The sequence below is a fragment of the Haliotis asinina genome, chromosome 3 (assembly GCF_037392515.1).
Source record: "Haliotis asinina isolate JCU_RB_2024 chromosome 3, JCU_Hal_asi_v2, whole genome shotgun sequence".
Lineage (NCBI taxonomy): Eukaryota > Metazoa > Mollusca > Gastropoda > Lepetellida > Haliotidae > Haliotis > Haliotis asinina.
Genome location: NC_090282.1, coordinates 34,179,323 through 34,204,933, shown reverse-complemented (window position 1 = coordinate 34,204,933; position 25,611 = coordinate 34,179,323). Strand labels below are relative to the sequence as shown.

At 44.2% G+C, this 25,611-nt stretch overlaps 1 protein-coding gene across 1 annotated transcript; it reads left to right on the top strand.

Moving 5' to 3' along the window:
- Window positions 1-16,131: 16,131 nt before the first annotated feature.
- LOC137277854 (serine/threonine-protein kinase pdik1l-B-like) lies at window positions 16,132-18,497 on the top strand. Its single transcript, XM_067809818.1, has one exon. It carries the CDS (start codon window positions 16,216-16,218, stop codon window positions 17,047-17,049), a length of 834 nt encoding a protein of 277 aa, XP_067665919.1. The 5' UTR covers window positions 16,132-16,215; the 3' UTR covers window positions 17,050-18,497.
- Window positions 18,498-25,611: the final 7,114 nt, after the last annotated feature.

Below are 25,611 nucleotides of genomic sequence, written 5' to 3'. Positions count from 1 at the left end.
ATACACACCTCCCCATTCATCAACAGGCATTCTGCAAGCTGAAAATAATGTTGCTATTATATTAAATGTCAAATCATAAAATCCAAAACAGCAATGAGACAGTTGCAGATAAAACAAGAAATAATTTTGAAAGTCATATGTGTTAAAAAGGGGGATTTTTTTTAAAATAAGGAAAGAAAATTAAGTTGATTCACATGCAAAATGGGTCAGACAGACAGAACTGACCATATGCTTCAATGTTTACATTTAAAACAAGGGTTTGTGACATGTTCTGCTGTGCAATGAACATATTTCATGATTTTCTTATCATTTAACTTTAATTTGACCCTCAGGGGATAACCTCAGACACTCACATTGTTATAATAGTGTTGATTTTGGCTTACTTTGTTGTCAAATTCATCAGTTCCAACAAATTTAGAAGCAGGTAACCATTAATCAAAGGTAGAACTCACCATAGGGGTCTATTACCACTGTTTGGCCTCAAAACGAAGCAACGTTCATATTCACAACACTAGAACAATCTATTCCACTCAATACAGCCCCATCTTTACTCCCATTACCTTTAAATTTGCCTCCACATTCATACTGACTTGTTTCCATGGTGAAATAAACACAGGAAAGCATGTAAAGTATGAATTACTGAAATGTGCTCGAACCCTACAGGTTACACAACACCAAATGTTTTCCCATAGACTTCTATAGTAACCTTATATTTTTTTTAAAATATCCAGGCTATCAACAGCCATTCCATGTACACATGGGCACAGTCTGGCCTCTAAACTACAATAAAACACAAGTTGTGGCCAACTTGTCCGGCACATTTGCCAAGCACAGGAAGCGGAACACATCAACCCCCAGCTCCGCACCGAATGTCACCTACTTCAAAATATAGGTACACACATAAGCATAACCCATGGTGATAAAAATGACAGCACTAAATACTTAAAATTGTGGTCAGTTTTAATAACAGGGTGGATGTGCTTTTAAAACACATACACATCTTACACTATTTCATCCAATCACAGCTGTCACAGGCCTCTGTCCGTTTGAGTTGTTTCATACGGTCCTCGCTCGGGCAGCATGTGATATTGATATAGTGTAGTGGAACCTGTAATATCTCACAGTTAGAACCAAGCGTATACGTTCCGTTTGGAAGCACCGAAGCGATACTTGAGTGAAAAAAGATGCCTTTTACCAAAGGGGACTATACGATTTATGAGGAACTTGGTAGCGGAGCCTTCGGGACCGTGTTTATATTTATGGCATTGTATTTAATGGACAATGCTACAGTATCATGCAGATTCATGAGGATTCGTTCTCAGAAACAATATCGCAAATACTTCACGGATGATCCGTATGCATTCGTATTCTCAAAAGTGAATAAATCTAATTTTCCAATTTCTCCTTTGTATTTTGCATGTTAAGGTGTTTGTTTAGATGTGTGTTGAATATTATCAGAATTAGGTGTCGCCATAAATGGTGTTGTAAACTTATGTGACATTTGCATTGAACTTATAGAAACCTTATTTCCATCAATCAATATTCATATACACAAGCGGAGCCTTCGGGACCGTGTTCAAGGCTAAAAGGATATAATATAAGCAGTCAAAGTGTTAATGTATTCATCATTAAAACAATTCTCTGCCTGACAAGGTTTCTCCTAACGCTTATAAGTTTCATTGTACGTTTCAGTGTTGGTTTTGTTTTGATGCGTCTATAAATATTCTTATGATTTTAGAATATCTTAATAGATATTTGCGCGACAAGTTAAGAACACGAAAGTGAGATTAGTGTTTGGTAGTCAAATAAACAGTCAAGTATTATTTTCTGTTGCACATATGGAGTAGTATATACAATGGGGGTTCTGGACCACTTTCAAGAAAAGTCTCTACAAAGCCTTATTTAGTAAATAAGGCTTTGGTTGGGACCTTAGCTCTTGCTACTATTACCCCTACTACAAAAAAGTTGGCGTGCCTATGTCACGTTTACTGTGTGTTGGTAGGAGGTAACACTGTGCCGTACGGTACGATCAATAATTCTTCTCTTACAAACCCCCTACCCGGCCCATCCCTCAAGTAGTACAAGTTAGGTTCGTCGGCTTTTATATCCACTTTATCTATGTTGTAAGTTTTGACTGACCATATAGGATCGGTGGCCCGCTTACGGCTATCACCCTCGTGTTCCCCCAGCTGGTATAGATACCTCACTAGGGCCCTATCTGGTATCTGTTTCTCCTTCCCACGCAATGGAGCGGCCGACTCTGCAACTATTGATTTTAGTTTGATAGCGTCTGCCGGTTTCTTACCGGTGAGACGGGTGACTTCATGGTTGATTGCCGACACCACCTTGGGTAACCTCGTGACCCATTCAGTCGATCGTTTTCCAGGGGTGACCATCTCCCTAGCATACTGATGGCCGAACAAGCGCTCAGCCAAAGTCCTATTAAATCTCTCAACTATGGCTTGGCTGCGATGGGCTCCGGCTGTGCCACGCCTGACCTTTGTATCATGTTTGGCTAGCAGTTGTGACACGGCACCCATGAACTCCCGTCCGGGGTCAACTTGCAGCTCTGTTGGCCACGTCAGCGGACTGCGTTTGTATATGCGTTCGAATCCTCTGGCTACCTGGGCCGAATCTTTCGTGGTCAAGGGTTCGGCTTCCTTGTAACGACTGGCTACGTCCACTACGGTTAAGGCATACTTGTACCTCTTGTCGTGGGGTAGGAACAGTAGGTCTGCCTGGTGAACGCTATTAGGTATGTTAATACCGAACCTCCTTCTAGGCACGTAGCATGGTGCCGGCAAATAGATCTGCCACAGGGCTTGTTTTTCAAGCCACGCTTTGGCTTCCTCCGGGGGTACTCGCGCTAGTTTAGCTAGCTTATCTACTGCGCTAGCTCCTTTCCAGTACCCACGCGGGCTGTAGTAAATAGCCTCAAATTTTTTCATGTCCATACGCGTATGTGTTTATCCCATCAATAGCTATCCAACGTTTCGTGTCCATAGGCGACAGGGACGTCTTGTTTATAGTCAGTCCGTATATCTTATGTCCATCACTTCTAAGTGTGTTCATTTTATGCCTAAAGGTACGGGTCTTGAACAGGGCTTCCTTGAATCTGGCGTGTTTGATGTGTTGTTTCACCACATACTTCTTAACCCCCTTAGCCTTCCGGATCTCACTATTGTCGGCTTTCAGTATGGAGTACATCTTAGGTCTCAAACCTATGTACTCGGCTATGGGCGTGCCAGCACACTCGTCCTTCATCTTACCTAGGACCTTTTTATTTACCGTACTGTGTATGGCATGGGTCTTAGGGTAGTCGCTGGTGTCGTATAAATCGAGGTGTTTTTTCATGTCCTCGTACACGTCCTCGGTTCGAATCTCCATCAGCAGGGAATCCGTGTCAGTGTACAGCACTTCACACCTGTCACCGTACTGTTTCTTGAGCTCGTTGTAGTAAAAGTCGTACATCAGGTGTTTGGATAAATCGAGGATGCTCATCCCCACGTAAACAGGCCGGTTGAATTTTATGTGGCTTTTCTTCATGTGTAGGGCAACCAGGTTGTCTGTGAATATCTTACTACGGTTGAATGCCGGACTGGCTATCAATCTCCTGAGCTTGTCTTCCTCACTCGACCGAACCAGCTTCACGGTCACGCGTTTCCTCAGGTTCTCCATAGTCTTACCAAACACCGAGTTGTTCATGAGCTTGTAGAGATTTTTCTCAAAATCACTGGTGGCTTTTTTTCGTAGGTCTGTGTTCATTCTGATGTAGGGCTCCATCCATGGGCTCTGGTTGAACATGAGCACCCTGTGTATTTTGGTCAGCCTCATACCCAACGACAGGTACAGCTGTAGGTTGCGCTAGTGAACGATGTACTTGGTCTTATTCATTAAGTTAGGCACGAGTTTTTCAACGTCTGTCACACGCCCACCTAACAAGTTATGTTGGTACTCAGACATCCAGTCTGGGTTAACCCTCATACGTTCGGGGGCCAGGGGGTAGCTGTTGTGTGATGTGTGTAATTCCTTGGTATACTCTAAGTCAACCTCGAGGATATAACCTTTGTTCGAATCTGGTGCAACCCCCATAACATCAACGTGGGGTACCCATTCGAATCCCCCTGTAGGTAGATACTGGCTCATGGCCCAGCCGTACAGGTTGTTTGCGTCGAGGTAGAGAATGTGATTGGTTGGCTTGTTAGGATCGTAACCTTTCACGTATTGATTATTTGCTTTCGCGTATCGTTTGGATGCCATGGAAATCCCACCTCGCAAGCCTTTCTCAATGAATAGGTGCATGTCGTAATCTGTGAGCAATTCCAAATTAACTCCGGTCTTTTTAAGCAAGGCGTCCCACGACAGACCTGGGCTGGTGTAATACCATGCGGGGTCGAGTTTATACTGCTTGAAACACGTTCGCCTAAAGGTCTCAAACACGTCGGCTAACAGCAGTACATCTGTCCTCAAGTACAGGTCGTGATAATCACCCAGGTTCTTACAACCCAGTTTATTCCATACGTTAGTCGCGTGCGAGTAATCATCTCGTGAGACGGACGCCTCATTCAGCTTGCTATAAAAGCAGTCAATAGGGGGTAGTCTGGTCTCGGTGAACTTGACCCAACTATCCATGTACTCATAGGGGTACACACCCTTCCTCATAAGCAGGGGTCTAGTCTCGGCGCCTGTGTATCGATCGGTGATAGGGAAGGTATTGTTGGCCTTGACCAGACTGTCGAGTGACGACAGGAGGAACTGAAACGAGTCAATGAACCTAAGTCCGTTTAAGCTGAAGGAGATGTATCTCTCCATGTTGTTGGGGATGCACGTTATATTACCATCGATTTTCGCGATGGCCTGCATGATCAAGTGTGAGTCGTACCCTCTCAAGTTGTGAAAGACAACGGGGATGTTTATTGTCTTAGGGTTGATTTTAAGCTTGAGGTTGCACGCGCTGTGAGCGGCGCCTCTATACTTACCAGTTATGTGGCAGTGATCTCTCACCGAATCACTGTTAAGTGGTGAGTCACACACGTGACAGTTAGTGCTACTAGCGTGAGCTAGCCTGTCGACTCGGGTCATACGCATGGGAGCGATTCTATACAATGCATTCCTAATAATTTTTTCTTCCTCCTGCAAACACTTTAGAAACCTTTCAGCCGCGTCAGGGCCCCTATACACTACCGGAGCTTTCGTTTCCCCGTCACAACGGACGACAATGTATCCAAACGAACAGGCTTTATGCTCGTGTGTTTTGTGGGTGAAGCTACCACCACTGGGGGAATCCCCACCCACAACCAAGGCTTCGAAGTATATGATATAAGGCACAGACATTTGGTTCTTGTGGTTACTGAATTTTAGGATATTATCACCTTCCTTAGGCATGTCGACTCGTATGGCCGTCTGCCCCACACCTTGACAATCATCCCGGTGGGATTCTAATAAATCAGCTCGGGTGAAGCCATGTAGGCATCGTTCACAGAAGTGGGTCTTTTCTCTGTGTGCCGATTGGTCATACAACAGCCTGCTAAAGTGTTTTATCCATGTGTAGTGATACTTGTCACCTCGCTGGATCATGAATATATTGATAACTTGGCGATCCTTCACCGGGCTGACCCTGTGTACTATTGTTGTGTTACCTTCGTGCCCAAAGACATTTATAGCCAGATTATTCTGTTTTTCTACTTTAGTGATCTGGGATATGGGGGTGGGTTCATCTATACCATCCCAGTTGAGCCCATCGTCTTGGGGATAGCTAGAAAGCTTATCTGAATGAGTGTCAGCTGGAAATAAGGCTGACCTGATAGCTTACCTCAGGCAATCGTTTCCTCTATTCTCAACGTTTACTATGGCATGTTTGTTCCTATAGTAGGGGGGTAAGGCTAGGTATGATCCGCCTCTGAACGGCACGTAGTTAGCTATGTCTAGATAGACATTATCGATTTTATCTACAGCCCACCCGGACCCCAAGTGTGTGTAGCGTTCTAGGTATTCTCGTATCTGCTGAAAACTGGTATCGATTGATGCGTCAATGGTCTCTGTATGTGTGACAACCTCTTGTTTACCTCGGAAGTAAGGCTGAACATATTCAGTGGTACTCCCAACCTGCTTATCGAGCGACATTTTCACTGTGATCTGAAACTTGATACTTCCTAGGTTATTTAGTTCCTGGTTGACCTTATCAGCTATCAGAGGCTTGATATCTGTAATGTCTATGTTTCTATCAACGTGCATGCGCCAACCTCTCAAATAGTTGCCTACAGCGCGCTCAGTGCGCATGAACTGTAGGTCAATAGCTCTATTCTGTCGTAATAATTCTACAAGCTGTGGTTTTCTCATACGGGAATACCCGCCTAAACCCAAATCGTGTGCCTCGGCTTTCAGTTGTTTTACAGTGGGACGTGCTACGGGGGCATGTGATAACAATGCGGTTAACCCGGCTCTCCCCAGGTTTGAATAACCCGTGTATCCAAGCTGTTTTGCTTGAGCTTATAATTGTGTTACCGTAGGAGGGGCTTCTAAACCTAGTAATCTCAACAATGCTGACTTCCGCATTCGAGAATACCCGATCACACCTCTCTGTTTTGCGACCCGCTTCAGCTCGCGCACAGTAGTCATAGTGTTTACACCTAAGAGAACCAATGTCTAATTGGTTCACAGTAAAGGGAAAACATTTATTTGGTGTCTATCTTGAGCAGTCGCCTACGTTCTTTTATGTAGTCTTTTTTATTCTCGTAGATGAGTTGATGTCTGACTACGTTCGCTCCGTGAGCTTTACATAGACAGTAGTGCCCTTTAACCCCGATACCACACACAGAACACGTGTAGTTAGGACTTCCCATATGGAAACAACAGAGCCCCTGATTCCTGCATTTCCTACCACAGGCCTCGGTCTTCCCCATAAGTATGTATTCGCATCGGTATGGAGCGGGTCTCATGTTTACTTATATAGGTATTTTAATTTAATTGCTTAGCAACCAACGCAGTAGCTGCTATACCCAACACTATGAAGACCAGTTCACGATTCATTTGCCCCTTGGATGGTGTGTAGTACTGAGCGAGTGTGGGTTTATTGAGCGGTTCCAATCGTTTACCAGTTAGTAGGTAGTATTCTTTCATTGCTTCATCGACATCGTTGAATGTTTGAACGGCATGGTTTTCACGCTGGAGTTGTTCGTTAATAAAATCGATCCTCTGGAGGCGTTTTTTAGCGTACTCGGCCTGTGCCTTTTGTAAGTTCTCAGTAGCGAGATCGTGCCGCTTCCTTTCTTCCTGTATTTCAGCCGCGTGATCATCTCGTAGTTTCGAGAAGAGGAAATTACTCCCGGAAAATGCCAGGGCATTCACTAACGCCCCACCGACCATCATAGCTATCGTGGCCATCCCTATATTTATTTCATTATATTATCAGGTATTATTCCTTGTTTTACTAGGATGTCTTTTGTGGCCATCGCCATACCAAGGTTCATTATGAGCATACCCATATCCTGCAGGTTGAAATCTAGCTTGATAGTTGGTTGTTTAAGCACCATTTTAGTCAACCGAGCGTACCCTACGGCTAGACTGGCGACCACTGTGGCGTGGTATGCGTCGTTGACGAACGTTTTCTCCTCAGACATTATGTATATATAAAAATATTTAAATTATAACATGATATGCGGGTCGACAGTGGGGGTTACCACCTCAGGTACCACCTCACGGTGAGGGTTTCCCTCAGTGGGGGTACCCACCACACCCCCACGATATAACCACGAGATAGCCAAGGCAGCAGTTACGCCTACAACCAACAACAGTCGGGGGTTGGTCACTTTATGTTGGTTACACCACCGTTTTTTACCGGCAGCTACTCTCTTAGGATTCTTCTGTCTGGTCACTTCCCTCACTGTGGGGGTTTCCTCCAGTGGAGTTTCCCTCACTGTTGGGGGTACCACCACTGGGGTTTCCTCCTCCCTGGCATCCATTTATACTATTATTATTATTTTTTCTCTCAAATTGACAATGCTTTGCCGTGATAATCGCCGCCGTCACTGGAGCCAACAACATACCATATTTGTGGTACAGCCCGCAGCTGATAGAACTCACGGCGTGTTCGATAAAAGGGTCTTTCTCGAGGTCTTCCCACAGGTAAAGTCGGCGCTCTGGTGGAATGGGAAGGAAGTATGACACAATACCGGTGTATATCTGGGTCATAGCCGATCCTATTGTCTTTGTCATTTCTGCTCCGAGCCGGGACTCGTATCTAGCGTACAGCTTATCGATTTCTTCGGCTGACATTTTGTGAATGTTATCCGGAGTGTAGTCTCCAAAGTAATGTTTGGCTTTGCCGCCAACAGCCAACGCCACCAGTTTCTCTCGCTTATCATCAGTGGGGCCTGCCGGCAGCGTGGGGGAGACCCCCAACTGTTCGAGCAATTCCTCACACTCCATCTTATAATATAACAAGTAAGATTTAGTTTTAACTATATAATACCCGATGCAGAAAAAACACAGAGAAATGAAGGTTAAGTTGCACACGACAAACACTTCAAATATCATAGCTATATGCTTAGCTTTAGCTTAGCTTTGCTTAGCTTTGCTTAGCTTTGCTTAGCTTTGCTTAGCTTTGCTTAGCTTTAGCACACCCTATATGCTACTGGTTGGTCGGTCTTTAGCACGAGCTTAGCGTGTTTAGTTTCAGCGAGCTGTTTCTTCACACGTTCCCGTTCTAATTTGCTCATCACATCGTTCTCTCTCAAACACTCCTCGAACGAATCCCTGTCCTTGCAGTGAAATAAGGCCACCCATCGCGTCTGCTCCCTGAGGTCTTTCAACACCAAGTTGAACTTCTGCGTTAGCACCCAGACGCTGTGATTTGCATGCCGGCCGGAGAAGGCCAGGTACGATAGCATGTCTCTCTTTTTTGTTATCTCGCGATTAGCGCTGCAGTCGTCCAGTATGAACAGCGTCGGTTCCCCTTTAAATTTCTCATGAAGAGCTTTCAACCAGTCCTGCAGGCGTGTTCCAGGGTCGATTTTGTGTACGTCCGGGTCCGTCATCACCCAAGGTCGCGCGTACGTTTTATTCATGCTCAGAGTAGGGCACATGATAACGATGTTATCGAACACATCCTTGTAGTAACCCTCCAACATATCCAACACGAAAACGGTCTTCCCACAGCCAGTCTGTCCGCACACTATGGCGCAGTGTGGGTCAGTGGGCAGTTGTGGGTACCCCCGGGGGGTGTGGGGGTCTCCCCCACTAGTAGATGGCTTGCACGAATCTCCCATTGTCTATATTAAGTTGCGCGTCCATAATAACGTACAGATATAATTTCAACTTACCAGCGGGTTGAGCCTTCTTAGTAATCTGGATGGTTATCCCTTCGCTGCCGTTATCTATACGGCGCCCGCTACCGTGCAGTTTATCATCATCCGTGGATCGCATGTCCAACCATAGGGCGTACTTGGTGGTCAGGTATTCACCGATCTGCACGGAGCCGAGGTCCAGGTCCTTTGTTATGTAATCCCCCACTGGTAGCTTTTTTATCTCATCCCACTGCTGGTGTGGTCTCATACCATGACTGAACAGCTGGTTGGGCACGCCCTCGATGGTCACTTCCACCTTTTCAATCTCGGAATGGCTCGTAATCCTCCACGGGGATGACCAGGATACCTTTCATCGATCGCGCCGGCACGTTCAGGTTGATATTCCACACAGTGTCGCTCTTATCTCGCATGACTGATCTATGCCTCAGTACGCGATCGTACAGGATAGCCATCTTCCCAGAGTACTGGCTTCGAACCTGCCTGGCCAGCTCCGGGTTAGTGACCATGTCGAACTCCAGAGAGATGTTGTCTATGGTATAACTGGCCTCATCACCGTTCGGCGTACGCACTACTTTGCTATAGTCGTTAAACGTGAGCTCGTATTCGAGCCTATCACCCAGCGCGGCCTGGTAAAACGGCGCGTGTCCCGTGAGCAACTCGAAGTCGAGCGGCACGCAGAATCGATTCCCGTATGCTCGAGCGATGGCCTTTTCACCGTCCGATAGCTTGTCTAGCTGGTCTTGCGTGAAGGCATACCCTATGCGCGACCGGGTTGATTTGCTGATGCCCTGGTACACATCATTGACTCGTTCTCCCTCGCTTTTCCAGAGATCCCCGTAGCAGTGAAACACGTCGCTGTCGTCGATGCTCAGCACCTCGTTACCGCTGATCTTGACGGTCGTTTTCTTGATGATAGCTCGACCCACGTTCCGCACTAGCTCGCGTTTGTCGTTGTCGGAGGTCAACGTGATATTGAACGCCAGTCGAACAGTGCCTGGTACAATGAGGTCATTCTCACCAAGGTTTGGAAATCTAACCAGCAGAGTTTGATTCTGGTCTATCTTGCTGGTATTGTTGGTGATGGTCACCGACTGGCGCACGGCTCTGGCACCTAGTGGCTCTCTCAGTCTTCTGAAAGGATCTATTTTTCTGCCGTACATTGTTATATAAAAGAAATATATTTTTAATACTAATGGATGAAGACATAGATATGACGGAGATGCCGGGCGATAGTGCCCAGGCATTCGATGATGATCAGGAGACCTCATTCAGTACTGGCCTACAGCTGGATGACGAACTCATTAAGGGCGACCTAAGATTCCTCCGAAGTTAGTTCAAAGTCTGGAAGGCATCAGGGACGCCCCATCGGATCAAAACATGACTTATGATATTAAAAAGGTGTTGGCCGACTACGAGAACAAGCCCTTCCCGGGTCTCAAAAATACCTTTCGGGAACTGAGGGGGTTGGACCTGTTGATGCAAACCATTCGTGGTCATCTCTGGAAAAGCACGGCCAAAATTAGCGTGATAGACGACCACATCGCCCATGAAAAGGATAAACTAGGTGAAACTGAGGACGAGGCTCTGAAAGCCACCATCAAGAAACGAATACGTGATTTGGAAGAGGAAAGGCAGGCCTGGCTGGAGACAGCATCCTCCTTCAAAGAAAAGCTTCGATCCCAGGTCAGCCGTATACGGGAAACCATCAATCAAGTCCTCCACCGAGACACCACGTTAGCAGACAGGATTCGGATATTGTTCCGGGAGCAAGGGATCACCATCGCCAGCATTCTGACTGCATTGGGTTTCATCATATCAACCCTGGTGGTGCCACTGACAGGGGGTACCCCTGTGGGGCCTGCCGGCGGCGGGGGAACTCCCACACCTGCCGGCGGTGTTAAAGACTGGATAAAAAAACTCGGGGAACACCTAGCTAAACTGGCTGGTAAAGCCGCCGAAGCCCTTCCCGGCATCCTGGGTAGCATCGTCTCGTGGTTGTTGGGCGCTCTGGCTAAAACTGCCATGTGGCTCAGTCAAAACATGTGGGCAGCCATCGTCGCCGTGGCGGGTCTGGTGTACGTAGCGGCTAAGAAATCTTTAACCAAATAAGTCCCAAAGCTACCCCACCAACCACCAGGGCCGTTTTATTATCAATATGATTGGTGGCCTGAATATGGGGGTGTGTGTGGGGTACCTCCACATGAACTTTAGACTCCGGGGGTGGCGCCACTATACCCGTTTCACGTGGTGGGATGTGTGGGATATAGGGGGTGTTAATATCGGGGTTGATACCCAACTTTTGATCCGCCGTGGCTATGACTATTTTGTTGTTATAACCCACCACTTTTTTTACTCTCAGTTGCATATCACTCGGAGCCATGTACAGCCCCACGCCGAACACGTAATTGACTTTCGATCTGGCGTATTCTAACACGTTTTGGTAACGGTCGATGGCCTGCGGGAGATCAACTGGAGAATTGATAGCATCCTCAACGTTGGAAACGAACTGTTTCTGAGCGTCGTAAGCAGTTCCCTTACCTAGGATGTTGGAACGCGCACCCAACAGCGCCCACACGTACGTTCGAATTGAGTCGTTCAAGCGTATTGTACCAGCACGAGTGAATTCTTTCGATGTTTTTGAGATCATTTTAGTCCAGGCTGTGGCTGCATCAGGATTGATTTGCTTTATACAGCTGACATGGACCTTTTCATTCGTTGTGGGACCTGTAAATGTATGTTTGCTTGGGTTGTATGAACCATCTTTAGAACCGGCCTGATATGTTCCGGACCTGTAGAAGTACACGAGAACTATACCGAGACCATGGTTCACACCAGGAAGGCGAAAGTCTTTATTCGTTGGAATCTCAAACTCCCCACAAACACGTTCATAAGCGCGTTTATCATAGGGGTTATTCGTCATACTCCACGCTTTATCTTGGGGAAGAGGAGCACTTATTTCCTTCAATATTCGTCTCGTTTGATAATAAATATGAAACAAAATAACCGCCTTACTCAGTTTGTCTATACCCTAGTCTGGTGTCACACCCGACCCTGTCGTCGCACACCACACAGCAAAGTTGAGTTGGTTCTGCCAAAACTGCATTGGGTTTTGATTCCAGTTTACCACCGCCTGCGCGTTATTAACGGACACGATATAGTTTTCAAAGATATTAATAAAGGTTGTTTTAAACCCCGTACTACCTTCCACCACGATTTTCAAGTGTGCTAAATCCATATTATAATATATAAATTATATATTATAATATGTACATAACACTTCCAGGAATAACGAGCGGTGAGGCCGTTCAGCTGACGCACGCGATCGATAACACGTCAGGTCAACTCGAAGTCGCACTCTGCGATATCACCTACCTACCGCAATGGACTAACATCAACGCCAGCAACAATAAGCTGTTCGTCAGTGGGGCTCGCAGCCAGATAACTGACAGCTACTACAGCGTGTGCTCTCTAAACGACGAGGTCTTCAAACCCCTGGGAGCCGAACTCAAGATGAACGACTCAAACGGCACAGTGGTGTTAATCAACAACGGAAGAACCTCCTTGAGGTTCGGCCGACCATTAGCGAGGATACTCGGTATGTCTCCTGACGAAATAAAACCAACAACAACCGTCACAGGCACGAAGTTACCCGACCTAGTACCGTACCGAGAGCTGTACATTCATCTCGGTCAGGTGAGCACAACGTACAACATTCAAGGAGGTCACCCTTCCACTATACTGAGAGCAGTGCCGGTGAAAACTGAGAAATACAACGACGGTAGAACCGAGTCGTTTTCACCACGGCAGTATAAGAGATTAACCCAGGGCAACATATCTGAGCTGATAATATCGGTGTTAGATATAAATCATAATCCTGTAAATATAGGATACCTCAGCTTAACGCTTCATGTAAAATGACCAGCGCACAAGGGCCCGGAGTGAAAAAATGCGTCAATATCGGGATCTCCGACCTCGGAGACACGCGCGGTTTCGACGCTCCCGGAGTAGATGGTAAATCGTACGCCTTGCAACTGAAAAACAACATTTACAAACGCGTTGAAGTCTCCGGTGGAACCCTAAGTGATATAGTAGATACCACAAGAGCAACAGTCAACACTAAGTACTCCCTTGTCAACACCGGTGATAACTGGATAATATACCCATCGTTCGGGGGTAAACTGTTCGACTTAGACGATGTTGAGAGCACTACCGTCGCCCGAAACAAGCCATATATGCTCGTCTTCACCGAAGATGACAAGTGGGTGTTGTTACCCGATAACGACTGGTTTCTCAATATTAGGCTCGGCTCCCCTTACGTGTTTACTGATAACAAAGACAACCACCTAAACAAAGTCGTGAACAATGGAACCCTGCTCGTGGCTTATGTCCCAACTCAGAGATGTAGCGTAGTCGTCAGCCCACTCAACACTATGGCAGCCCACATGCTATCGAGTAAACTGACCATACAAAACGTGGCATTGCAGTTGGTGTCTGAATTCGAAGGCGTGGTCAAGATACTAGAGAGTCTACCGGCAAACTCAACACTGATCATCAAAGTCTACCTAGGGGAACCATCGGTGAATGATGTCGAGATCGTGAAGGGGATCAAACTGGGGTGGGTGAAACGCCACCAGTATCAAGTTTGCAACGTTTACGTGCGGGTGGGTGTTGGAGCCGACACCAGTCTGGAGGGGGTCAACGTGATCGTGGAAAACAAGATATCACTAACCAAGATCTTCCTGCCTGACAACATACACTTCTTGGGTATGAAGTTAACCCCTGAATTATTATCAAAAAACCAGTTGGAAATTATATCGTAATAGTATAATAATGACCAGTCATCCCAACACTACGCTTAACGACCTAGGAGATACGGAGGGATTCGATCAGCCTGGTGAGGAAGACGCCTTATATATCCTGCACTTCAAAGACAACGTGTACAGACGGATGTCGTTATCAGATTTTAAAGAGCCCAAATGGCTGCTCAACTTAACACCCACCTCACCTTATATCACATTAAAAGAGGAGTTGGTCTCTAAGATTAGGAACAACGGTATCTGGGCCGGGGATTTCATTCCGGAGAAGGAATTATACATGATAATTATGAATATCGAAAAAAATAGGTTAAAGTCTAGAGCAAAAAATAAATTAACATTTAGCAATAATGATTATAGTATATATCTTGATAGAATATTCTCCCCTTTCACACTCATCATAGAAGTCTTCTTTTATTTAGACAAGGAAAACACCCCAAGAGGACACCAAATTTTACCCGGGGTGTCAATACACTGGCAAACCGAACACTTACGCAAATATTGTCGTATTGTTATACAACAGGATACCACGGGTTCTATAAACCGCTTAATAAGCCTCAGTGGGGTTTCTATTACAACAGGAAATTCTATTAGCCTCTCACCTATTACCATGAGTAGAAGTCTAGATCTTGTAGACTTCAAATTCATTAATAGACTTTTAACTGAAACCCAATTAAAATATCTTTCAAAATATATATTATAGGATGGGTCTGTACCCAGTCGTAGAGGAAGTAGCGAAGACGCTGGAAACCGTAGATGGGTTCCGCTTGAGGCAGTTATGTGATGTGAAACGTCAACTAGAACAAGACCGTGACACGCGGAAAGCACTATGTAAGAAGTACAATAGAGCTTTCAATATCGTGGACGGGGCTGACACTACCCTTATGGCAACCAGCATGGGACTAGGGGCGGCAGGTGCTGGATTGTTGGCTACCATCGTGGCTGCACCTATAGTGCTAGGTATTGAAATAACGGCAGGGGTGGCAGGGTTGGCAGGGTTGGCGCTTAAGTTAGTATCACGCAGACTGCATCGTAAGGCATTGAAACACGACGAGATCAGGGTTCTGGCCGAAGCAAAGCTCAACACAGTGAGTGAGCGTATTTCCACGGCACTCTCTGATAGTAAGATCTCAGAAGAGGAGTTTCGTTCAATCCTCTCTGAACTCACAAAATATAATGGAATGAAACAAGATATTCGATCCAAGTCTCGTAAGTCTGCTATCAGCGAGGACGAGAAAAAAAAGTACATAGAACAGGGGATACAAAAAGCCCAGCAAGCCTTTATTACGAACACCAAAGTGATCGTAGGCGGTTCACGTTAAACTGTTTCATTGATATAAACGTGACATAGGCCGCCAACTTTTTGTAGTAGGGGTAATAGTAGCGGCCCAACCAAAGCCTTAGTTAGTAAATAAGGCGTTGTAGAGACTTTTTTTTAAAAAAAAAGTGGGATCCAGATAGGGCCCTAGTGAGGTATCTATACCAGCCGGGGGAACACGAGGGTGATAGCCGTAAGCGGGCCACCGATCCTATATGGTCAGTCAAAACTTACAACATAGATAAAGTGGATATAAAAGCCGACGAACCTAACTTGTACTACTTGAGGGATGGGCCGGGTAGGGGGTTTGTAAGAGAAGAATTATTGATCGTACCGTACGGCACAGTGTTACCTCCTACCAACACACGGTAAACGTGACATAGGCACGCCAACTTTTTTGTAGTAGGGGTAATAGTAGCAAGAGCTAAGGTCCCAACCAAAGCCTTATTTACTAAATAAGGCTTTGTAGAGACTTTTCTTGAAAGTGGTCCAGAACCCCCATTGTATATACTACTTATGGTATTATAGAAGTTTCGAAACAGACCGACGAAAAAAGTATTAGCAGTATGAAAGTAGAATGACATAGTGTTTAAATGTATCTGGTCCATTCGCGTCATCAGTCGAAATATACGCTGAGAGAGAAAACTGGGAAGTCCAGCCATGCTATAAATAGGAGATGACTTGGCAGCGTGCAGTGCACATATAAAACGTCTCACGGTGTCAGCCTGGCGCGGATATTCTGTTTGCTCGCAGAGAGGCGTTACTCGAGTGAAAAAAGATGCCTTATACTGTGGGAGACTATACCTTCTATGAGGAACTTGGTAGCGGATCATTCGGGACCGTGTTCAAGGCTAAAAGGAATGGACGCGGACGGTACTTTGCAGTGAAGCGAATCTCCCTAACAGACAATAATGTAGACAGGGAACTTGACTCCCAAAAGTCTTTACCGAGGTGTAGGTTTGTTGTCTCATTGGTCGACCATTTCTTCTCAAACAGGAACATGTATCTGGTCTTGGATTACTGCAACAGCGGGACACTTAACGACTACATGACAGAACACAGAGTTTCAAACAGACGTCGTCTCAGTTTCATGCAAGACATGATCAAAGGTTTAAAACATCTTCACCATCACGACATCGTCCACAGGGATGTCAAACCGGACAACATCTTGCTGCATACTCGAAAAGGAGGAAGACCAATCTGTAAGTTGTCTGATTTTGGCTTGGCTCGTTACAACGGGAGTGAGGCGGACTCCTATTACGACGAAACCTACTACCTCCAGACAGGCTGTGGCACAATGTATTACATCGCCCCAGAAGTCCTGACCGCACATTACACTGAGGCGTGTGACATATTCTCCCTTGGTGTGGTGTTCTATGCCATGTACGCTGAAGAAATGATGGAAGATTCCGACGGTGAAACCCTGATTGCGACCGTCGACGACGACACCCCTTTCTACCAAGCGTCCAACAAGACCATCAGACGGAGGGTGGACTGGGCTGTGGAAAACAGGGCTATCGCCGACTGTATCAAAGACATGCTTCAGAAGGACTGTCACAAGCGGATGGACATTGATGAGCTGGAAGTAAACTTCAAGATGGCTGCGTTGTAGTAATCCTATATGTATGATCGACGACACATTTGACATACGCTGGGGACGATATATTCAGTTCTATTACTACTGTTGTGCTTAATGGACAATGCTAAGTTCCCTTGCAACTCATGGGGATTCTTTCTTTGATATTGAACGTTTTATTCAGATAGCAAACAGGCTGTTTTCCACGCTTGTGATACGGAGATGTCGCTATCGTTCCGTGTATCCATGTCATTACTGATGATTATGATACGTGAACATTTAATTGGATCAAAGCATTATTACTCCATATTATCTCGAATGTGTTAACACCATGTAAGATAAAGGATCCAAGTCTTCCGTGAAATGCCAACAGCCGAGACCAGGTGTGCAGCTCTAAAAAGAAGTCTGAAGGACAACTGTATATATCTGGTCGGCCTGGCATGCGTCTTTCCTCTCTCACAGTCTACGCCACGCCTTATTGTAGTCACTGCTGACTACTACAGTTATACTGCTTTAATGAAAGAGGTTGCTGAAACCTTTCGTCATAGCTGTCTTATCATGGTACATCGGCAAAAAGCGGGATACCAAGAACCACCTTTCGTCTCCTGTAAACAAACCTTCCTGGTTAAAGAAACGGATTGTGTTGCATTCATTCTACACAGCTCTTGAAGGAGTGTTATGTTTTCTACTTGCCCTTGTTCGATGTACTTTCTCTTTTGCCTATTGTAACCAGGTATTACACTTCAGGTATTTTGATCATAACAAATAACAGATTGCGTTACGCTTGTGCATTCCATGTAATAATATACTTGTATTATTTTATGTTAATTGTATTAGGAAATTGTATGTGTAACTATAACATGTAACTATTCAGGGAGCGCATGTAGCTACTAATTGCCTCACTTTACTAGATATACCAAACCGAAGGACATGTAGACAGAACGTAAATCCTGCTGCTATGTGAAACGTCAGGGATAACAAAGAGCACCGACCTGATTGATGACAGAACTGTCCTAGGGCAGACTCGGACCATGTAATCGGAGACAGATCTAAAGTTAAGATTATGAAGTGGGGGGATTAGTTTGGTCGAAGTAGGATGGAAAACAAGGCGCATGGCCTGTCCACTGTCACTTAATCGTATATGAAATCTTAAGACAGTCAGGTGAAACTGTCACGATCTGCACATTGATGAATGTATGACATATCACGCTGCTGAAGACACGGGTTCGATTCCCCGTATGGATACAGCGTCTGATGTCCATTTCTGGTGCCCCCTACCTAATATTGCAGAGGGCGGCGTAAAACCGTACTCACTCACTCACTCACTCACTCTCTCACTTGACGTTGGAAAGTTTAGGAGAACTAAACTAGACACGTTGGAGCTCACTGCGGTCACAGACATTCAGGTTTACTTACACACTGGTGCTAATTACCTGGATTTTCTTTTGTAACTGTGTGATATAATAAACACTATCGCACCGATTCTTAAAGTTGGTTGTTCCTGTCCAGATGTTGCCTTGGAGAGATGCTCCAAAACAAAAAAATCTGCGTTACACAATATTCAGCACAGAATGAATGAATGGGTGGATGGATAAATGAATGAATGAATGAGTGGATGGATGAATGAATGAATCGATGAATCAATGAATTTTCTTTATTTCCTGCAGTAATTTTGCAGAGTACAGTGAATTATGACATGAATACAAAATACATGATTATGTACAACGCATTTAATAGTGGGAAGAAAATTAAGCGTATGCATGTATATTATATTGGGGCGTACCTGAATGAAATACGAATCATAGGTAAATCCTGCTCTGTAGGTTCCACGAACTAATGCTCCTGGCTACAATGTCAATGAATTGGGCCCACATGCGGATGTCAATGTTGTCTATGGTAGGGGTGATGCCACCACGTAGAGTAATAACCCTCATGTCATCAGTGCTGCTCTCCAGATTGGTGTATGTCTCTAGTGGCAAGATATCGAACAATCGTTCATACATGTTATTTCTGTGGCTAAACAGTTTATTGCAGTACAACAACTAATGCTGTACAGTATCATCTGTCTCTTCATCACACATAAGAGTCCAGCACTGACCGGTAGTATCTCCAGCTTCACCAGGCCTGCTGTACTGATCAAACTGAAAGCTCACGTAAGTCGGGCCGCATGGAAACTGCTGTCTCTATACTGACGTCTCTCTGGCAAACTCTGCTTTATTCAGTACCTTTTTGCCAGTCGTGACCTCGATGCTGCAGAGTCCTAGAGTCTGTATGGTAGCATCAGTTGGATATCGCACATGGAATGCTTGAATCATTCTTGCAAAGTATGTTTGCAACCTTGCGGTGTTATCCCACAGTTTGCATGAAAAAGGGCACTTGCTAATTATAAGGTAATACGTTGCCATGTCTTAGCACAAACTATGGATTGAACCCATCTTTGAGAGATGCTATTATACTTCTAGCAGAACAACAGGCTCGACTCGTTCTCTCACTTTGTGTTACGGCATGAACTTATGATCCTGAATAGATTGTACTATTTGTTTTACAAACACGTGAATGTCATTCATTTTACAGTAAGGTTCATTCGTATATTTCCCTCCGCTCCTTGAACACAAGAACACAACTCTTAGCCGGGTTGTAGCACGGTCTCCACAGGCACGAGTAATCATGCACAATGTTTAAGGAAGCCTGCAGTCCATGATTAGTTGTAGAGATCTAAACGTACGTTGGTAGAAATGAGACGTTCATATTGGTCCATATGATTTACGTTAATCACAGGTGTATTATAAAAGAAGAAGATATTTAACCTGAAAAACCGTCAACAAACTGTTTATCAGCTGTTTTTTCTGATAACGTTCGTTTTAACGTAGAGGCTCAGACACGTCAAAAGAACAGCGTGTCATTTGTAACTTAGCCCTGTGCGAGGATTCCTAATTTAGGTCGCCGACATCGTCGTTTGTTTCGGAATTGTCTTTAGAAAGTATTAAAATTTGGCATCTTAAATAAAAGAGATTGCGTCCGACCCACTATTCGCCCCCTCTTATGTTAAAATCTGTTTGGAATGTAATTTAATTATCTTGAAAGGTCAATTATACGCGTATTTAACATGCACAGATGCCATGTTTAGAATTTCAACGGGAAATACGTGAACACGATGCCCGCCATCAAAGACCACATTACATAATACACAGGTCTTCATGTGACCTCTCGGGTTTCATGGACCCGTGTAATAACGTTCTGACGAAGGAGAATGCTCACAGCAATTGTCATGGCTGACATTCCACATTCACAAGGACGGGCCTCTTAAAGATCAATAGCAACGTAACGAATTATTACACTGAACTGAACTGATGCCATAAAAACCGGAAGCCGGGTCATGACAGAAACAGATGTTGTGGAATTGAGCAACATGCGGTATGCATGAATCGTCACTTATCAAGGGTTGAATGGTGTGTAGCTCATGTAAATACACGTTTCTCAGAAATAACAAGAGTGGGAGTGTCATCACAATGTGTTGACAAACGTGACATATAGTGGCATACACGACAGCGCTTGGAAACACCAGTGATATAGACCAAACACCAAATTGAAAATGACAAACAAGAAGCACTCATTGATTCAGTATCTAGTATACCATCCACGCGCGTCAAAGACATCGGTGTACCTTGTTCTTATGCTCCTAATCAAGTTCATAAAGGAAGCTTGCAGAATTGCATTCCTCTACTAGACCTCTGCGGAGTCCTTGTAGATCTACCAGTGGTGAGTGACGTGTGTACACGAGTCAACCGGGTTCATCCCTGATGACTAGGAATAGATAAATCCATGGCAAACTTTTATGTCCATGCATTAATTTAGCTACTGAAGACGAGTACCATCTTTATTCATTTGTACATTATATAGCACGCTACGAATTAAATTAAATACTAAACCTAAAGCGATGCTGCAATCTATCTTTTGCAAATACAACTGTATATATTTTGCATTGAGGCCTTCGTACTGCAAATAAACACTTGACTGGACTGGTAATGGGTGACGTGTGTACTCACGTCGACCGATTTCATCCCAGGCATTCTCAGTTTTTCTGTTGTTTGCGGGGCATGCTGACTACTCTCCAGCTAACATAGAAAACGTTTTAAAATTTTGCGGAGTTTTTTTTAACGTTTTAAAAACGTTTTGACGAAACATTGGAAATCTTCTTAAAACTTTAAGTAAATTTGTTGATCATGTCATCCGTAATTATTAGTGAAAATGAAAACAAAACAATAATATGTTTCAAAGACTACTTCATTTCAACAATACGTAATTATGGAAAATAATAAGTCATCTTTGTCGTCGGACTCTTTTTGCATCTGTGCTGACTTCTGAAATAAACACAAACAAATTCAATACATATTCTTACCGTCACTTCACTGTTGATAATGCTAAATTACTGTTTTTAATGTTTCTGTATCGTGAAACTATGCTGACGAGTTCAAATTCCCACCAGTATTTGTCGAAAACTTACAAACTAAATCAGATAGACAAACCTCAGTAGACAATTAATCACATACAATAGGGATTAATTTATTACAAACCAAATAAAAACAATTTGTAAAATTGTGCAGGTGATTTCATCTGATTATATTGCATGATACGTTCCCAAAATATGAGCACTACATAACGAAGTAGTGCTCAACTTAGTTTTACGGAAGTGAATATTGTGTATTTCTTACATTTGATCCAAGTTAAAAATGAGAAGTTGTCTTTTAATGGCAGGAGGAACTTTTGCTTAATGGTATTTCTTCATGACACATCTCAACCTTTTGTTTAAAAATCGCAGAGTATATTTACTTATGAAGTTAGTGAGGAATTTGTTGTGAGGAATCATGGGATGATTGTTAAGGATATGACGAACTGTTTATGCTAGAAAATAAGGAACTGGAGTCACAGACTCGAATGTAACATTATTCCCCTATTTGCTGTCTCGCCAATATGAGTGAGTAAGTGAGTGAGTTTAGTTTTACGTCGCACCCAGCAATATTGCAGCTATATGGTGGCGGTCTGTAAATAATCGAGTCTGGACCAGACAATCCAGTGACCAACAACATGAGCATCGATTTGCGCAATTGGTAACCGATGACATGTGTCAACCAAGTCAGCGAGCCTGACCACCCGGGACCTTCAAGAGTGTCTGAATATTTGGATATGGGGCAGAAGACACGGGAAGATTCCTATATTTGAAAACATGTGTACGCTTTGGTAATTTAATAAATGCTAATATTATAGGTAAGGTAATAGTCGACGCTTCTTTGTAATTTAATTGATATCACTATGCACTCTACTTTGGATTATTTGCAAACACAGATATACTGTGCCATTGTTGAATATGAATGTGCATTAATTAATTTTTCCATTCTGCAAACCTCATTTTGCTTGTACTATTGATTTTGATCTTGTGTACATTGATGCCCATGTAGTAAACACTCTTTCTAACATTACGTCACAAAGTTTTTATGTCACCAAAAATATCTATTTCATATACGTTGAGAAAACATCATAGGAATACGTACAGTTACAAACTAAGGACGAACCTCTTTTTAGAAAAATGACGTCTTGTCACATGTACAGTCTTCTACATCCAGTAGCGAGCGAATGTTCCCACCTGCTATGTATAGAATTCGATTTTGAATGCCCGGGTTCTGTTGTGTACCTGATAAAGTTTCTGGGAACATTCCTGGGAGCTGACACGAGATAGCAAACTGCCCGTGCAGAGACGGCGCACAGCTGTAAAAGGCGGATTATGCTTACAATACAATGTTAGATATATAGTAAATACTATAGTTACATGTACAAAAATAAGTGATACTAATGAACATACTGTTCCACTTGACAAAATGCTCACAACACTTTCAGGTTTTTCTCACAAATATTTTGTACAGTTGGGATTTCATACCCAATATATTGAAGTTAATGTACATTCCTGCGGTGAACGGGGAATTCTCATCAGGAAAATTTAACCTCAACATGTTTTTTACTGTCAGTTTAATAACGTTGTGATTTGGTTTCACTGAAACTTTAGATAAACCTTCGCCAACGTTTTATTAACGTTTCTTAAATGTTTGTGTGTAGTAGTTAAGATTTTGTTTCTCGATAAAGTTTTAATAACGTTAGTTCAAACGTTTTCACAACGTTTCAAAATTAGGTTAAAAAACTTTTTAAAGACATTATCAAAATGTTTTTATGAAACATTTCGCTGCGAAAAAACAACAGAAAACGTTTTAGAAACTGTCTATCCGCTCTAAGAACACATGCATCGGCTGAGTTTCATGCAGGGCATGATGAAAGGTCTGAAGGATCTCCACCGTCCACCATCGTCCACATCCATGTGATATATTGTGTCTAGGTGTGGTGTTCTATGCAGTGTATGATGATGAAATGAAGGACGATGTACGCCCACGGTGAACGTCTGGTGGCGACTGTCGACGACGATACCCCCTGCCACAACAGCAACAAGACCATCAGAAAGAGACTGGTCTGGGCCGTGAAAACGGAGGTTGCTGGCTGTATCAAAGACAGCTGATTATAATGATCCAAATGAACAATGTACTTGTATTCACAATGCTTATTTCTTCACGACGCGCGTGCCCATGTGAAGTGTGTTGTAATATTCATTGCATACACAGGACAAACAGTATACTTTGATACAACATGAAACATTACAACCATAACGCGGATGTTTATTTAGGTCATTGACCGCTATTATGAACAGGACCCGACTCAAAATGGTTCACAGTACTCTACATCAGGACCCTGTGACTGTGAAGCAGTTCGAGTCGAGGGGTCATCACAAAGTTTTTATACAGTCATACTTTTTATACATACTCCTCGCAAAGACATAGGAGACTGTGCTATTATATTATGATGCACTTCAGTGAACATGTAACTGAGTCTACATTATCCAGGATGTGTGGAGATGTAAGTGACATAGCTGTCAAGCCAATGTAAAGTCTTCCGTGAATACTGTCACACTTGCAGTGAGGGTGCCTCACATGGCCTCTTGGTTCAGAGAGACATTATAACCCACCGTTACTGTTAAGAAGCCAGGGGACAACTATATGCCCAGAGAATTAAACTTGAGAGGACAGCGACAGCTACAGTGCATATGTCCAGATGCATGCCTGTAGGTAGGTAGGTATGCATGCTTGTGGCTATGAGTGCGTGCATGCATAATAAAATAAAACCCTTATATATATGTCTGTGTGTACGTGCGTGCGTGCGTCCGTGCCTGCCTGGGTGGATGGATGCATGTATGTATGTATATATACTGAACATCATTGAAAACGCACCACCCCTAAAATTGTGGATTTCTAAGAGCAGAAGTGAGCAATCTATGTAAATTTTACATATTTGTGTAGACCAATGTTTGATAAAGAAAAGAAGCAAAAAACAATCAAGCAAAACAGTGAAGATTTAATGCAGCTGACAATGAAATAAAGATGGGGTCAAAATGGAAAGTCAGTAGCGTGTATGGCCCCCGTTAGCAGCAACACAAGCTGTGCAACGTCTCCTCATTGAACGGATAAGTCTCTGAATAAAGTCCTGAGGCACTGCATTCCACTCTTGCTGCAAGGCATTGTCGAGTTCCCCAAGGTTGTTGATCTGCGGACGACGTGCGAGGCATTGGCCGATGTAATCCCACAAGTGTTCGATGGGTGACAAATCTGGTGACAATGCAGGCCAATGAAGTAGAGGAATGTTGTTGTTAGCCAGATACTGTATCGAAACACGTGCAGTGTGGGCTCGTGCATTGTCATGTTGAAATGTGTGCAGATCTTGATGCTGGTGAAAGAAGGGAACGACGTTGTTCTGAAGAATGTTGTCACGGTAGTAAACGGCATTCACTCTGCCACGACAAACAATCAGAGCGGTTCTGTGGTGATAACTTATCCCTCCCCACACCATAATGCTGCCTCCACCCCACCGATCGGTTTGCACAACACAATCCTGATGATAACGTTCACCCCGTCGACGCCATACCCGTAGACGCCTGTCAGCATTTCGCAAGTGAAAACGCGACTCGTCGGAGAACACCACACCATGCCAACGTCGTAACAACCACACACGATGCTGTTCAGCCCATTGTCGGCGTTCACGGCGATGCCTGTCAGTCAGGATGGGTCCAACGTAAGGGCGTCGACAACGTAACCCTGCCGCACGGAGACGGCGTCGGACGGTGGAAGCGCTGATCAAACCACGTCGACCCTGGACAGCGTTGGCGGTTCTGGCAGCGGGCAAGGTTCGATCCCGAATATGGCGCCGTACAATGTCTCGATCTTGACGAGGGGTGGTAACACGTGCCTGACCTGGGCGTTGCCGGTCCCTGCTGGTTCCTGTTTGTTGGTATCTGTTAGCAAGCCTCAGAATGGTCGAATGATGACACCCAAATCGTCGTGCAATGTTTCTGCTTGAAGCGCCGACCTGCAACATACCCAAGGCCTGTTCTCGTTCCTCTGGTGACAATCTTGGCATGGCGAAAAAACTTTACTTACGAAAGTACTGCGAAAATGAGAACGGTTTTGTGCCGAAGGTCATTTATACCCCTGAACAGCATGCTTTCTG